We start from the raw sequence: 12,528 nt of genomic DNA on the forward strand, positions 1-12,528 counted from the left end.
GATTGCATCATTTTGGAAGAGAAAAGTATTCAAGAACTTTTTTTCATTCAAGTTTTGACATTTTTCTGTGATTAAATTTTGACAGTACATGAAAACAAAAGTCTTGAGATGATGCTTTGACCATGTGAAAGATGCTGACAACCATGGATTTTGATTCTTTACTTTACCTTCTGTTCAGTTGCAGCTATGCCTTTGCATTTGTTGTGCTGGAACTGCAGGAGATTAAGTTTTCCACTCACCATGAGAACACTGCACTCCAAATTTTTGTAGTGCAGAGTCTGCTTTTCCTCTGGTTGAGACGTCCTAGCAAAGATCCCACTGACTTATTATTTATGCTAGTGGTGGTTGGAGAAATGAACCACAAATTCCTCTGGATGGTTATCTATGGCAGATTAGCAATATGAGGAAAGGCCGGTCATTGTCATATCCCTGCATTCCAGACCTGGGAGGATTGTTCGACCTCCAGTCAGCTGGAAAGATTGTTATCCCTTTCCCTTTGAGATGTTAACTCTAGCGTGCTCACATTCCTCTGTTCAACACTCTGGAGGAGGGTATCACCTGCTTTTTTGTGGTATTCAGACATGCTTTGTAAAAATAGAACATGCACACAAAGGTCCCTTTCTTTATTTTTATTGAAAAATCAAGACATTATCACATAATCGCACAATTCCAAAAAGCCTCTTTGTGGAAAATACCTACAGCAACAAAATGGCACAGTATGGTTGGCAAGTGGCCATAAATAAAGCACCAGACGTTTGCCTCACCTTTCCACTGCAAGCTCATCTCGTACGGAGGAGCAATGCAGTGCAGTGCAGACTGGAGGCAGTTAAAGGAAGTAGTGAGACAGAACTGTAAAACAAGCTTGTGCAAAGATCTACCTCTCTTTAAACATTAAAGATAATGCAAGAAAACGCACGTGAATCATGGCTGAACCAACAAAAGTAGGATGTAAAGAAAAAGAGATCATACTTAATATAAGCATGTTGTCTGAGTGCCAACTGCCATTTGCCTATGGAAATCTCAAATGAGGCACACACTGGTGTATTTCTGTGCGATTAAGAACATTATTCAGTCTAAAGGGTGTTGAGACTGAGATTTAAACATACAAAATTGTTCCCTGGGAAGGTTAGGTGTGTTTAAAAACATTTAGTTCAGATATTCAGTCCACAGATTGTCTACTGGAATGTGCTCATGAGGTAACAGTCAAACCAAAAAGTACACACACAGGATCCTGACAAAATTTCACAAAGCTACCCAATTACCCAACATTAACATTATAGCTCATCACGCATCTTCTCTCCTTTAGGTCTAACCACTCTGCCAATGTAAAGGATGGAGTTGGTCTTGTTGTCCTTCACCAGGAAAATGAAGGGGTGATCCACATAGAAAAGTTTGGGGTTCCTCAGCTTTTCGGTGCCGAAGATGCTGGTGTCGTACGGATTTCCATCGACATCCAGCTCCAGGGCTGAAGCATGGAAGACACTGGATAGGTAGAGGTCCTTCTTTCCAGAGATGTTGGACAGGTCAGCTTTGGCTTTGTCCACAGCCTCAGTCAGGCCGAGCTCAGCCAGGTGTTTCTGGAAAAGCCAGAGAAAATGTATTTGCTCAACACACAGAGTTCAGTTGATTTTTTGATGTCTGTACTGTATCTCCATGTTGTGATAACCATCAAATTCCCACCATTTACCTGCAGATTGTGGCTGACTTCCAGAGAGACCTTTGGAAGAGAGATAGCCACTGCTCTGTTCTCCATCTTGCTCATCCAAGTGGCCACCTGCTTCCTGGTTAGGAGTTTCTCCAGGCGTTCCAGGGGCTCCAGGTGGTAGGGCATAATAAGGATCATGGAGGCCTGCTTCTGGCCCAGAGGCATGTTGAGCACAAAGATACGGTTCTCTGTGTCCTCATAGAAGTCATACAGACCTGTGAAGAGCAGCCAGACAAATCAGATATCTTATCTGGTTTGCATTCTTGTTGAGCCAGTTATGAGTTTTGAAGACATAACAAGATCAGAAACAAAGATAATGAAGAAACTCACCTGTACGATGCATCATGGGAACTCCAATGGTGAATGAGCGAGTAACCAGGAAACCACGGGTGTCCACCATTTTATCATGGAACTTCTCGTCCCAATGAGCTGTGGGACAGAATATTAAAGACTCGTGTAAACCTCTGCACTTTTTTTTTTACATCCCCATGTGTTCCAGTTATGATCAGAAATGTAAAAATAACTAGGCTTTGAATAAAAGACACTACTTATACTCACGCTTGAAGAACATGGCGTTGACAATCATGGCTCCATCTGGGTTCTGCACGTCTTTGGTGATCTCAGGCAGCTTGCCATCTGTTGACTTTGCCGCCCATTCATTGATGGAGTTTACAGCGCTCCTCTTGTCCCTGAAGTTTATTTTTGAGTGGTCGTAATTGTAGTGCTTCTTGCTGTTTTTCACAAACTCATCAGCAAAGGAGACGGAGCTTGGGCCGTAGATACGGTTGTTGATCTTCCAGGTAGTGTTGCGTGTCTTGGCATTGCTCACCTTGTGGCAGTAAAAGAGAATTATTAAGGATGACAGGTAATTTAACATGTTGATAATAAGGTGTAATATAATGTATTTCATATTGGTGAACTCACCTCAGAGAGCAGCTCAGACAGCCCTGCATGCAGATGCTCATCCTTCAGTTTGTCAGCACTGAGGACTGTTTTGACCTGGGAGGCTGTGGAGGCCTTTCCACCAAGAGCCACCATCCCCAGAGAGGAGGCCACCACAACAGGAGAGATAAGGATGTTCTCTGTGTCTTTGTCCTTTGCCATGTTGTGGTAGAGGCTAAATCACAGTCACAAGAACAGTTGTTTGATTGCGTTTTCTAAGAAAAAGGTGTTTCAGCAAAACTAATTCAAATCATTCAGCCCATAATCAAGCAACTTTGTGTTACAGTTGTATCATGGCCATAATATAGTTAAGTATTATCAAGTCAACAAACCTAAAAGCCAGGTTGGCGCTGTTGTCAGCCAGCGTGGTGGCATGGCCGCTCAGCTTCTTGTCCTCTGCGGAGGCCACAAGGGCCAGAAGACAAAGAGCTACAATGTGAGTCATCCACATCCTGTCTGTCTCCAAAAGCTGTAGCAGCCTGCGAAAAAGGAACAAAAGAAAAAAGATGGCGTTAACATTACTTAACCTGGTTTGGTTTAGTAAACTCAAACAAATCGTTTACATGTATTGAGTTTGAGATGGTAGGCGCATGTCAGAATATTTCCTCAGAGAGAGTTTTGTGGAATGAATAAATATTCAAAGCAATATTCGTTTATTAAATCTGTATATTTAGCCGAAAGAAACGGTGGAACTGCCAGGATGCAGACTGGGCAGGGCAGGGCTCAGCCCACACAGAAGCTTGGGAATGCCTCCAGTTTGAGGCAGACATGTTCCTCGCCACGTCAGCAGCAAGCAGAGGCTCAGCTGTACAGCTGGAGCTACCATCCACTCAGAGTGTAGCTCTGTGCTGTGTCAAGGCTGTAATATGACACCTCTCAGTTCTCTACCTTTTTTTCCTAATTGATGCAAACTGTTGCACATACTTTTTGAAATTTTATTACTTTAAGGGCTGATTCTTCTTGAGCCAGTATAGAGCTACGGATCAGAAAACGCTGTGTTTGATAGGTTTGTTCTCTGGTAGCAACAATCTGAGCCATCTTTTGTCCCAGAGAAGGGTGTGTGCCTGCTGCAGGCTATATCTAACTCACCCCATCACTTGTTCAAACAAAGGACCAAATGCATAGCCTAAGGTTATAATTTACCAACTGCCCTGGTATCTCTGAACACGTTTTTGACTTCCCTCCACCACTGCAGAGATATGTTGTCTGCATCTCTGTATTTGCATATTTGTGACACAGAAGAAATGACTTTTTGCATCATGTTCGGATACCTTGAGATGTTTTGATGTCTGCGATTTTCATTCTGAAAGACAAGAGGTGTATGTAGTAATGTCCACAGAGCAGGCAGTAAAACATTATTCAGGCTCTGATGGAAACATTCTGTGTTGCCTAATTTCTCCATCTTATTTCCTAGTTTTCATTCGTCTGACTTAAAGTTAAAATTATTATACTAGTTATCCATCACTTATTCACAATCAGACACGTATGCTGTTTTCATTGGCTGTGTGTGACCCAGAAAAAAAAAAACTTTCATCCAATCAGCTGTGCCACAGTAGAGCAGCTCTGATATCAAGAAGATAGATTTGAACCTCTCATCGTCAAAAAGTGATGGATTGAAGTTAGTCAAAAAGCCAGATTGGGTGCATATGAAGAACTTTCTCGTTATGAATCTGATAGCACTTAAACGCTTTTAGTACAAAGCAGCAACATGCAGGAAGCAAAAAAAATTTTGTATCATCATGCCGGGATAAGTTGCATGAAAACTTAAAGCTCTGCAAACAAGTCTGAGTTTGTTTTCCCTGCAAATAAGCCAAAGATATTCTGTGAAATATGCAGGTCAAACAGCCAGAGAAGTAGCAGAAGATTTCAAACTGGTTAAAATGGAGAAATGCTGCATTGTAGCTTTAAACCTAAAAAAAAAAAAAAAAAAAAAAAAAAAAAAACCCTCTGCATTCCTTCCTGAAAACAAAGACCGTTATCTTTTAATCCTTACCTGGCACAGATTTGCAGCGTTGCTCTTCTGAGTTGTGTCCTGAGGATAGTGTAACTGTAACACACTCTCCTGCTCTATATAACCCTGAGAGAGAATTTTCTAGAAGTGGGAATGGGATATTCAAATGAGGGTGGCTGTGTTTTCCTCAGGAAGTTGGGAGCTGGGACGTCCCCCTTGAACCGCAAGCTGCAATGAAAGGGGTCGGCTGAAGTTAACTCCTCAGCACTGGTCTGGGTTCAGCTTTGAAACTTTCCCATAAGCGGCTGCAGACAGCAGCTCGGAGAAAATCTGATTGTGGGTCAGTTGTAGCTGCTGATGTACAGAAACACTCGTCAGCTTCTAGGTCCTAATGCTGCTTGCTGACTCAATCTCTAACACTGGTTTCATCACATATAAAAGACAAAGATTAAGCTGTGTTTTAATACAACAGAATGATTCTTCTGCATAAGAAAACAGTATGTGGTGTGTCAAAGCTGGTTTTGCAGTTGTTGCAACTTTTGAGTGTGTCAGCCTCTTTGGGACACCACCCCTCTGCATTCTCCGCAGATACGACTCCAGTGAATGGATACAATTGTTCTCTGAAGACAAGCAGTAATTCATTGTAGTGAACCTGGTTAGATTAATGTCTAATTTCAAATGGAAATGTTAAGTACTTCAAAAGCTTCATTCAGTTGTAACCATGCTTCGCAGAAGTTGCTAGAGCTCCAGCCCTGCCCCCACACCCACCCCCACAGTGCCACGTCTGTCCAGCTCAGCTGCTGATTGCAGGGTAGTTAAAAGACAGGGGGGGTTGTAGAGGACCAGTGTTGTAAAAACTGTTGAGTCTTCACCAGGTCTGTCTCTCTTAATTTGTGCAAGAGTATTTTAAACAACATAAGTTGGACATATAACGTATGTGAATATGTTAATTCTCCACTTTAACACTTCAGACTGATGTTAAAGTCTGCATTATGATAACACAGATTAACAATGTTAGCCATAACATTTTTTTGTATAATCTTTGTAAAGAAAAATTTATCAAAATCATAACCGCTGTGAAAGGATAGAGCAGAACCATTGATAGTGTAAAACACTGATCATGGTGTTTCTCAATCTCTTAATCCCCAAACCCCTCCTCTTTTGCAGTTCTCAACAAATTGTCCTGACATGTCAAGTGATGAGTGACTTGCCTTGTGTTTTTTTTTAGTGACTGGTCGGGGGAGGTATCCTGAAAATTCAAAGAAAGTTTGAGGAATATACACTGCACATTCTAACTCCATAGTCCAGCCATGGTCATTGGGATCTTAAAGAACATTTAAAAATTCAGATAAGATGTGACTCACATACTGGGGACGGTGACACCAGCTAACAAATCTGACTTTGCAGCCCCTTCCCTCCTGTGAGGGATTGTTTGTCCACACAGATAAGACTTGGAAAGTAAAGGAAGCTCATGGGGAGGAAACATGAAAAAGATTGTGTATGGTTACGTTAAAGGGTGCAATAATTTTGTAACAGTACATAATCTCATGTGTGCTTTACAGAAAAAGGCTCCTAATACATGCAAGAATAGGGGGTCGTCTAAGATCACACACCCTGTGTGTAACCTCTTTGTGCCGTCTAAACTTATACCACGTGTCCACGTGTCTGCTTGAGCATAAAGAAGTTTCCAGCACTCTTCTTAACCACCACCACCACACATAGATTATATACTGCAATACTTTCATCCTTAAAAATATGTTGGGGGAAGGATGTAAGAGCTCTAGGCACCGCGATAAATGATGCAATTTTTCAGAAAAGGGAAAATTAAAAGAAAATTACTTTTAATGACGTAAGTGAGTAGAGTCAGGAATCCAGCACACGTCTGTCACGTTTTCTCTACTACAGAATTTAATATGAGAGCAGGAGTAGCAGACCTCAGAGGGTGGAGCAACTCTTACATAACTACAGCCACAAAATGCTATTTGAAGACAGGAGCCCATTCAACATCTACTCGTCACTACACTAACCTCAGCACCAGTTTTGGCCAGTCGCATCCACAGCTGAGTCTCTCTTAACATTGCTGAAAGATAATCTATCACGAAGGTTTTTGCTTTCTGCTTTCCTTCAATAAATAACATTGATTTCTAGTCTATACATTTGGATTTCACTGACAGATTATGTTCATTGTTGGCAGCATTTTTACAAACAGGATCATCAGCGAAAGATTTAGAAGTATTGACTGGAAAATGTAAGGTAAATCACTTTTATAAGCTGTTAGTCTTGAGAATTTTTCATGTTATATGGTGCATTTTTTAAGGAATCGAAAGCAAACAAATCAAATTAAAACAGTGGTTCATGCAATTGCACTGTAGTTAAAGTTGCTACTGTAGAAGAAGACAGAGCCATATAGGGGGGTTGTGAACAAACAGAGGAGTTCAGTCACTCTAATGTCCCACCATCTGTGTTAGTTCTGCAACCGAAAAGACCACCAGGATTTTAACAGACTGCTGCAACTGTTGAGGGCTTTTCTAAACACCTTTCTTCCTGCTTATCTCTTCCAAATGTATCAGTGTTAGGTTTCCTCTACTATATACATTCCACATGGCCAATGTTGTTTACTGATTCCAGAGCTATAGATCGCGCCAGGTGCATCCGAGACAGTTTAAAGCACTCAGGAAGGACTAAAAACCAAATATTTTGGATTGTGATAAAAGCTTTGATCATACATGGTTTCAAAACAACAGCAGGTTTCTAAAGGAATTTTAACATTTACAGATATATACTATCTATCTATCAGCGTTGGTTGTATTCTGTCACAATCTGCAGCAGCCGCTTCTCCACACTGAGGAAATGTTGGACACAAAGACTCCACTGAAGGAAGTGGAGCACAGCTGCCAAGAAGACCATGACGCAAGAGCTGAGAAATGTTTCAGCTCTGCTATGTGATGTAACTTTCTGAGGATTTGTGTCTATGAGTGCACATAGCTACTGGAGCATATTGTAATCTGTCCATGTGCATTGTCAGTTTAACCCAGACTCACATTATAATGTGGTAGCAGTAACAGTCTTACTTCACTTTTAAATAGACTGAGCTCAGTAACTGAAATGAAAGCTTTTATGAAGTTGAAGATACATAAAAGCAGGCCATGGACTTGGAAGACATGAAATGCGCAGCAAAGCAGAAGTCTTTGAAGGGAACCAGATCTTATGGCTCCCTTCTTTTTTTACCACTCAGTTCTCCTTGTTCTTACCAATCAGCCACTGAAAAGAGTCCAACCGTAACCTCAGCAAAGACTTTCGTAATTTTTTTCATATACGCTATAAGCCCCAAAGTACTGTAAAATCCAGTTTCAGCAAATTTTTGGTTAAATAGTTGTATCATCCAGACTGTATGTCATCACTTACCAGTCTCATCTTTCAGTTTATTAAGAATTGATTAAGTTACTCCAACATTTGAAACCCTCGTGCCTGATTTAATTTGATATAAAATGTTTGACAATGTTTGAAAGTAAGTGAAATTTCAATAAAATGTGCTTGCATATTTCACTAGATCACATTTTTTCACTTTTCACTTTCAAAAAAAAAAAATCTATTTTGGACATTTAACTTGTGAGCTGTAGCTGTAATGTGATGACAAGGCCTGAAGGTGAAGTTTTGCAATGGTTTTAAAATGAACATGCCCCCTGGTGGGAAAGGTTTGAAAGCTCCAAGGCCACCAAAGTTTTCTTCACAGTAACTGAAGTCTTAATTAATGTTCTTAATTAAGTTTGTATTAATTCTTTTACTCCAGAGGTGTTTTTAAATTGAACGTCTTTTATTAGGCTTCATCTTAAAATACAGACAGGCTATTACATTTTTTTTATCCTCCACTGCAAATATGAATGACAGACAATTAAATTAAGTTCTGCACATAAACCAAAGACATCCACTGACTCTTCACTGTGTTTAAGGGAAGCCTATTATCTTGGATATTAATGTCTGCAATGCCAGAAGAAACAACAGCAATAATTCTAATTGTTAGCTAGACACTATTCTTACCACAGATACAGTGCCAGCTATTGTATTGTGGACTAACAACCACTAGATGGAGTGAAAAGCAACTAAATAAATTACTACCACTTTACCAGAGGCTGTTTTCCCTCTCAGGATGATTTCCTGGGGCATATCCCTGTTTGATGTGGCTGACCCAGGCTTCCCTGCTCCTCTCTCCATTGGTTGGCTGTTTTTAGCATCCTCAAAGATAAACTCACAACAGACGTTATTGATCTATGAGTACAAACATGCAAACATCATGAAGTTATAAGCTTTGTCAGCAAATCTAATACATTATTAGAAAACTAATTAAGCTACTCTGTTGATATAAAATAAGAAGAAGCTCAAGACACGGTTACTACCACTTTCTGTTACGGGTTACAAATATATATTTTTGGTTTCATAATTTCACCTTGGCAAAATAAAGGCAACCGAAATCCAAAAACCTAATATTCATGAGCCCATTGCTGCCTCCAGACGGCAAGAAACACAGCGTTCACACTCCAGCTTCTACCTGTGAGACAGCGGATAAATAGTTTCAGAGCTACGCAATAATTTTCATACCAACTCCTAAAGACATCTATAGTTTTATACGTGTATAAGTATTATACTAAGACAGTGCTGTCTCAGTTCTTCTCCAGAGTTGGTGTGAGTCTAATTCAGACCTTCAAAGTCAGAAACAGCTGTTGTATTTGCACTCAGATGACACAGTCTGACACTTTGCTCCCCTTCTCCATGCTTTAATCGAATTCTGTCTCCTTTCAGACAGAATCAGTCACAATCTCTTCACCTGACCCTGCAGCATTACGTAACACCACCTGCAGAGGAGACCCCTACCAGCTGTCCTCCCTTTCCTGTCTGTGGATGCTGGTTGGCATTTTCAAATGGGTGGAGTTCAAAACAAAGCTCAGCAGCTGGAGCTACTGAATAATGCCAACCTGTGGAGAGAGAAGCAGGGAAGCCTGGGTCAGCCACATCAAACAGGGATATGCCACAGGAAATCATCCTGAGGGGAACATTTCCCTTTTTTCCCCACCCGCAGATGCACATGGAGAGACAATGTCAGGGTGTGTGTGTGTGTGTGTGTCTGTGTCTCTGCGTGTCTGTATAAGCGGCTGCATGGATGCGAGGGTGGTCGCATAATCATCAAACATCTACTTGACTTGTATTAATACCAAGATATTTAAAGTACTGTTTGATCTAAATACAGTTTTATGCCAAAAAATCTTGCAAGAGAACATACACAAACACTTCATTTGCATCAGTCTGGCGCTAATGAATCTGGCAACATCACTGCACTGACTGTTTCCTTGGTGATAAATCTGAGCCATTACTTCTTTTAACTACAACTCCTCCACCATTTGACGTTCATAGTTCAGGCGACCAATTAAATTCAGCTGATCTGAAAATGTTTGAAAGCTTCAAACACTATTCGTATCCCTTGATGAATCATTTCACACTTCAGAGACCTGCTGACCATCTGTAATTGTCTAAGATGATCATCACAGTCTTTGGTGCAGAGAAACATAATACCATGTGACATAATCGAAACTCAAACAAAAATCCTTTTCAAATTAAACGCTTTGTTTGATTCATGTGCTGGAACTCATTCTCCCCATGAGAGGTGAATGTTTGATATCATCCACCGGCACCGTGGCTCCATCAGTGGTACTTCAATACAACCATGCCACTGTGCGCGTCAGTGGGTTGATTATGACGCACCGCTGACAATACATGCCATCTCTGATTATGACTGCAGATGATGTTGTTTTGACAAAAATCAATAAATGACTTTGGTTTAATGAGTCATCAGATACTTGTCAATATGACAGAAGATGACGAAGTCTGGAAAACACAGAGTTCACAAAAGGCCAATAAACCTTTTGGTGGTTTGCCTGTTTACTTTGTTTATTTGCCTGGTGGATTGATGAGGCTTATTTGAACAGTTTGAATCTTTTTCCCAAATGAAGTGGTTCCCAGTGATACTGTAAAATAGACCCTATAAATAATAGACTGCTTGTTAAGGTGGATTATAATCACATCTCTCAATATGACAGAAACAAGATAAGTTTGATGGACATAAACCTGCTCCGATTATGTGTATGAAAATAACCAAACCACCATCCAAGCGGACATTGCTGTTAGTGGGCATTTACTGTCTGTCACATGTTCATAACAAAAACTTAATTTTGTTTATTATCTCTTGATATCAGAAAAGTTCTTGGTGTATGCTGTTAAGATATTTAGCAGTTTGATAAAATCATATTTTGACTAAAAGGGTAGGTTCACAGCTTTTCAAGTCTGTCTTAAAGCAATTGTCAGGTGCCCTTATGAACATTTGATCATTCCTCCTGTTCATGCTGGACATAGAGCGATCCAGTGGGGACCGTATTTATAGTCCTCATGTTGTGGGAAAATGTTCGAGGTCCACTTGATTTTGACAAATCAAGTGGGTTCCTGAGACCTATCTTGTGGCAGACTTGAACGATAGTAAACCATTTTTTTAATTACTGAATTTGAATGTTGTGACGTTCAAGTCCCGTCGGATTTTCTGTGTGCCAACAAACTGCCGACCGAGAGGAGACGGTAGTTCAGTTTAGTGCCTTCGACATCTCTCCTTACACAGAGCCAATGGTTGACATAGTATAATGGCAAGTAAATATGTAAAGCCAACAAATGTCCTTTAATCTTGGGAATTGCAGTTTAATAAAAATGGCGTGAATGGGTTTAAGGTGCGGTCCGGTCAACGATGTGTCGTGAAGGCGCAGACCTGGAGTAAAGTCAGCCTGGTGACGCTCCCTCACCGTACAGGGGGGGGGGTGGAGATAAAGAGACCGACTCCCACTCCACCCACAGCTCAGCAGCCTACGTTGAATTACGGTGCCGGTGTGTGTGTGAGTGTATATGTCGCTGCTCACACAGAGGCGAGGCGGCACGCTGTACCTACAGAGAGGACGAAAACAAAATACGAACAGGACGAAGTGTCTGAAAACATGAGACGGGACTTTTTGTTGTAGCCACTGACACCGTCCTCACCCGGCTCCTTTTCTCCTTTTGTTTTCGGTGTTAAACTTCGGCTCTGCCAGCGTTTACCGGAGTGCCACTCACCTCGCACGCGTTACCTTTCACACCGGCTGCCTCCGTTTGACTTTTCGTGATTTTTTTTTTTCTTCGGGTCGGGGAGGAAGAAAAACAAAAGCCAACTTTACCGTGGTCCTCTGAGCCAGCTCTGAAATCAGAGAAAAGTGGTCGCAGCCCTCAGACAGGTGAGTGTGTAACGGTATGGGTTGTTTGACTTGTTCATCACGGTTCAGTGATAGCATTTATGAGCAGCCTCTTTTTATTATTATTATTATTATTATTATTATTATTATTATTATTAGTTTTATTATTGTTTTTTTTTTATATTATCTTATATTTAAAATGTTTGTGGTTCTCTATAACATGCCTGTAATGTGCCTATACAGTCAAACACAACTAATATCCCTCACAAGTTTTCAGGATTTGCATTTTTCATTCCTGTGTGTGTGTGTGTGTGTTTTTTTTTTTTTTTCTAAACCCATCACAGCCTTTAAAGCTCAGCACTTACCCTGCTGGTGGTCTCGTGCACCCACAGACATGGGGGACACGCCCATGATGTTTTATCCCATTAAAAAAAACCAGGGTTGATTCAAACACTGGAGTTTCCCACCCTCAGTTTATATCTGTCACAAAAGAATGAATGTAATGGAAAGCTGTATATTGCAAGTCTACAGAGGTTGATTGTTGATTCATCCATTCATATTTACAGCACATGTATTTGTGTTTACTCATTTGCAGCTCTCCTTCCACTTACTTGCATAATTCATGACACCTGTTTTTTTTTTTTTTTTTCATTTGAGGATGAGGCTTGCCATTT

General features: G+C 40.7%; 2 protein-coding genes across 4 annotated transcripts in view; one reads left to right on the forward strand and one right to left on the reverse strand.

Moving 5' to 3' along the window:
- Positions 1-623: 623 nt before the first annotated feature.
- Positions 624-4,757, reverse strand: serpinh1b (serpin peptidase inhibitor, clade H (heat shock protein 47), member 1b). 2 transcript variants are annotated; one of them, XM_041047345.1, is made up of 8 exons: positions 4,641-4,757; positions 3,919-3,950; positions 2,980-3,126; positions 2,630-2,822; positions 2,264-2,534; positions 2,036-2,134; positions 1,688-1,920; positions 624-1,577 (listed from the first exon to the last, which is right to left on the reverse strand). In XM_041047345.1, the coding sequence occupies exons 3-8, from the start codon at positions 3,096-3,098 to the stop codon at positions 1,275-1,277; spliced, it is 1,218 nt and encodes a 405-aa protein (XP_040903279.1). In that variant the 5' UTR covers positions 3,099-3,126; positions 3,919-3,950; positions 4,641-4,757; the 3' UTR covers positions 624-1,274. The 2 variants fall into 2 exon arrangements, with proteins under 2 accessions (XP_040903279.1, XP_040903280.1); XM_041047346.1 differs by lacking the exon at positions 3,919-3,950 and having other exon boundaries at positions 4,641-4,740.
- Positions 4,758-11,505: 6,748 nt separating this feature from the next.
- Positions 11,506-12,528, forward strand: part of gdpd5b (glycerophosphodiester phosphodiesterase domain containing 5b) — a 43,391-nt gene continuing 42,368 nt past the window's right edge. For both annotated transcript variants that reach the window (XR_005894580.1, XM_041046302.1), the window contains exon 1: positions 11,506-11,896. The gene's annotated coding sequence lies outside the window, so the exon portion shown is untranslated. The remainder of the gene's footprint in view (positions 11,897-12,528) is intronic.

Source organism: Toxotes jaculatrix, chromosome 9, assembly GCF_017976425.1.
Source record: "Toxotes jaculatrix isolate fToxJac2 chromosome 9, fToxJac2.pri, whole genome shotgun sequence".
Taxonomy (NCBI): Eukaryota; Metazoa; Chordata; class Actinopteri; family Toxotidae; genus Toxotes; species Toxotes jaculatrix.

Bases quoted from the DNA above. Each gene is read 5' to 3' on its own strand.
- serpinh1b (XM_041047345.1), bottom strand. From the start codon at position 3,098: ATGTGGATGACTCACATTGTAGCTCTTTGTCTTCTGGCCCTTGTGGCC. The intron at 1,921-2,035 runs GTGAGTTTCTTC...TGCTCTTCACAG, and splicing joins TCCCATGATGCATCGTACAG to GTCTGTATGACTTCTATGAG. The intron at 1,578-1,687 runs GTAAATGGTGGG...TGGCTTTTCCAG, and splicing joins AAGTCAGCCACAATCTGCAG to AAACACCTGGCTGAGCTCGG.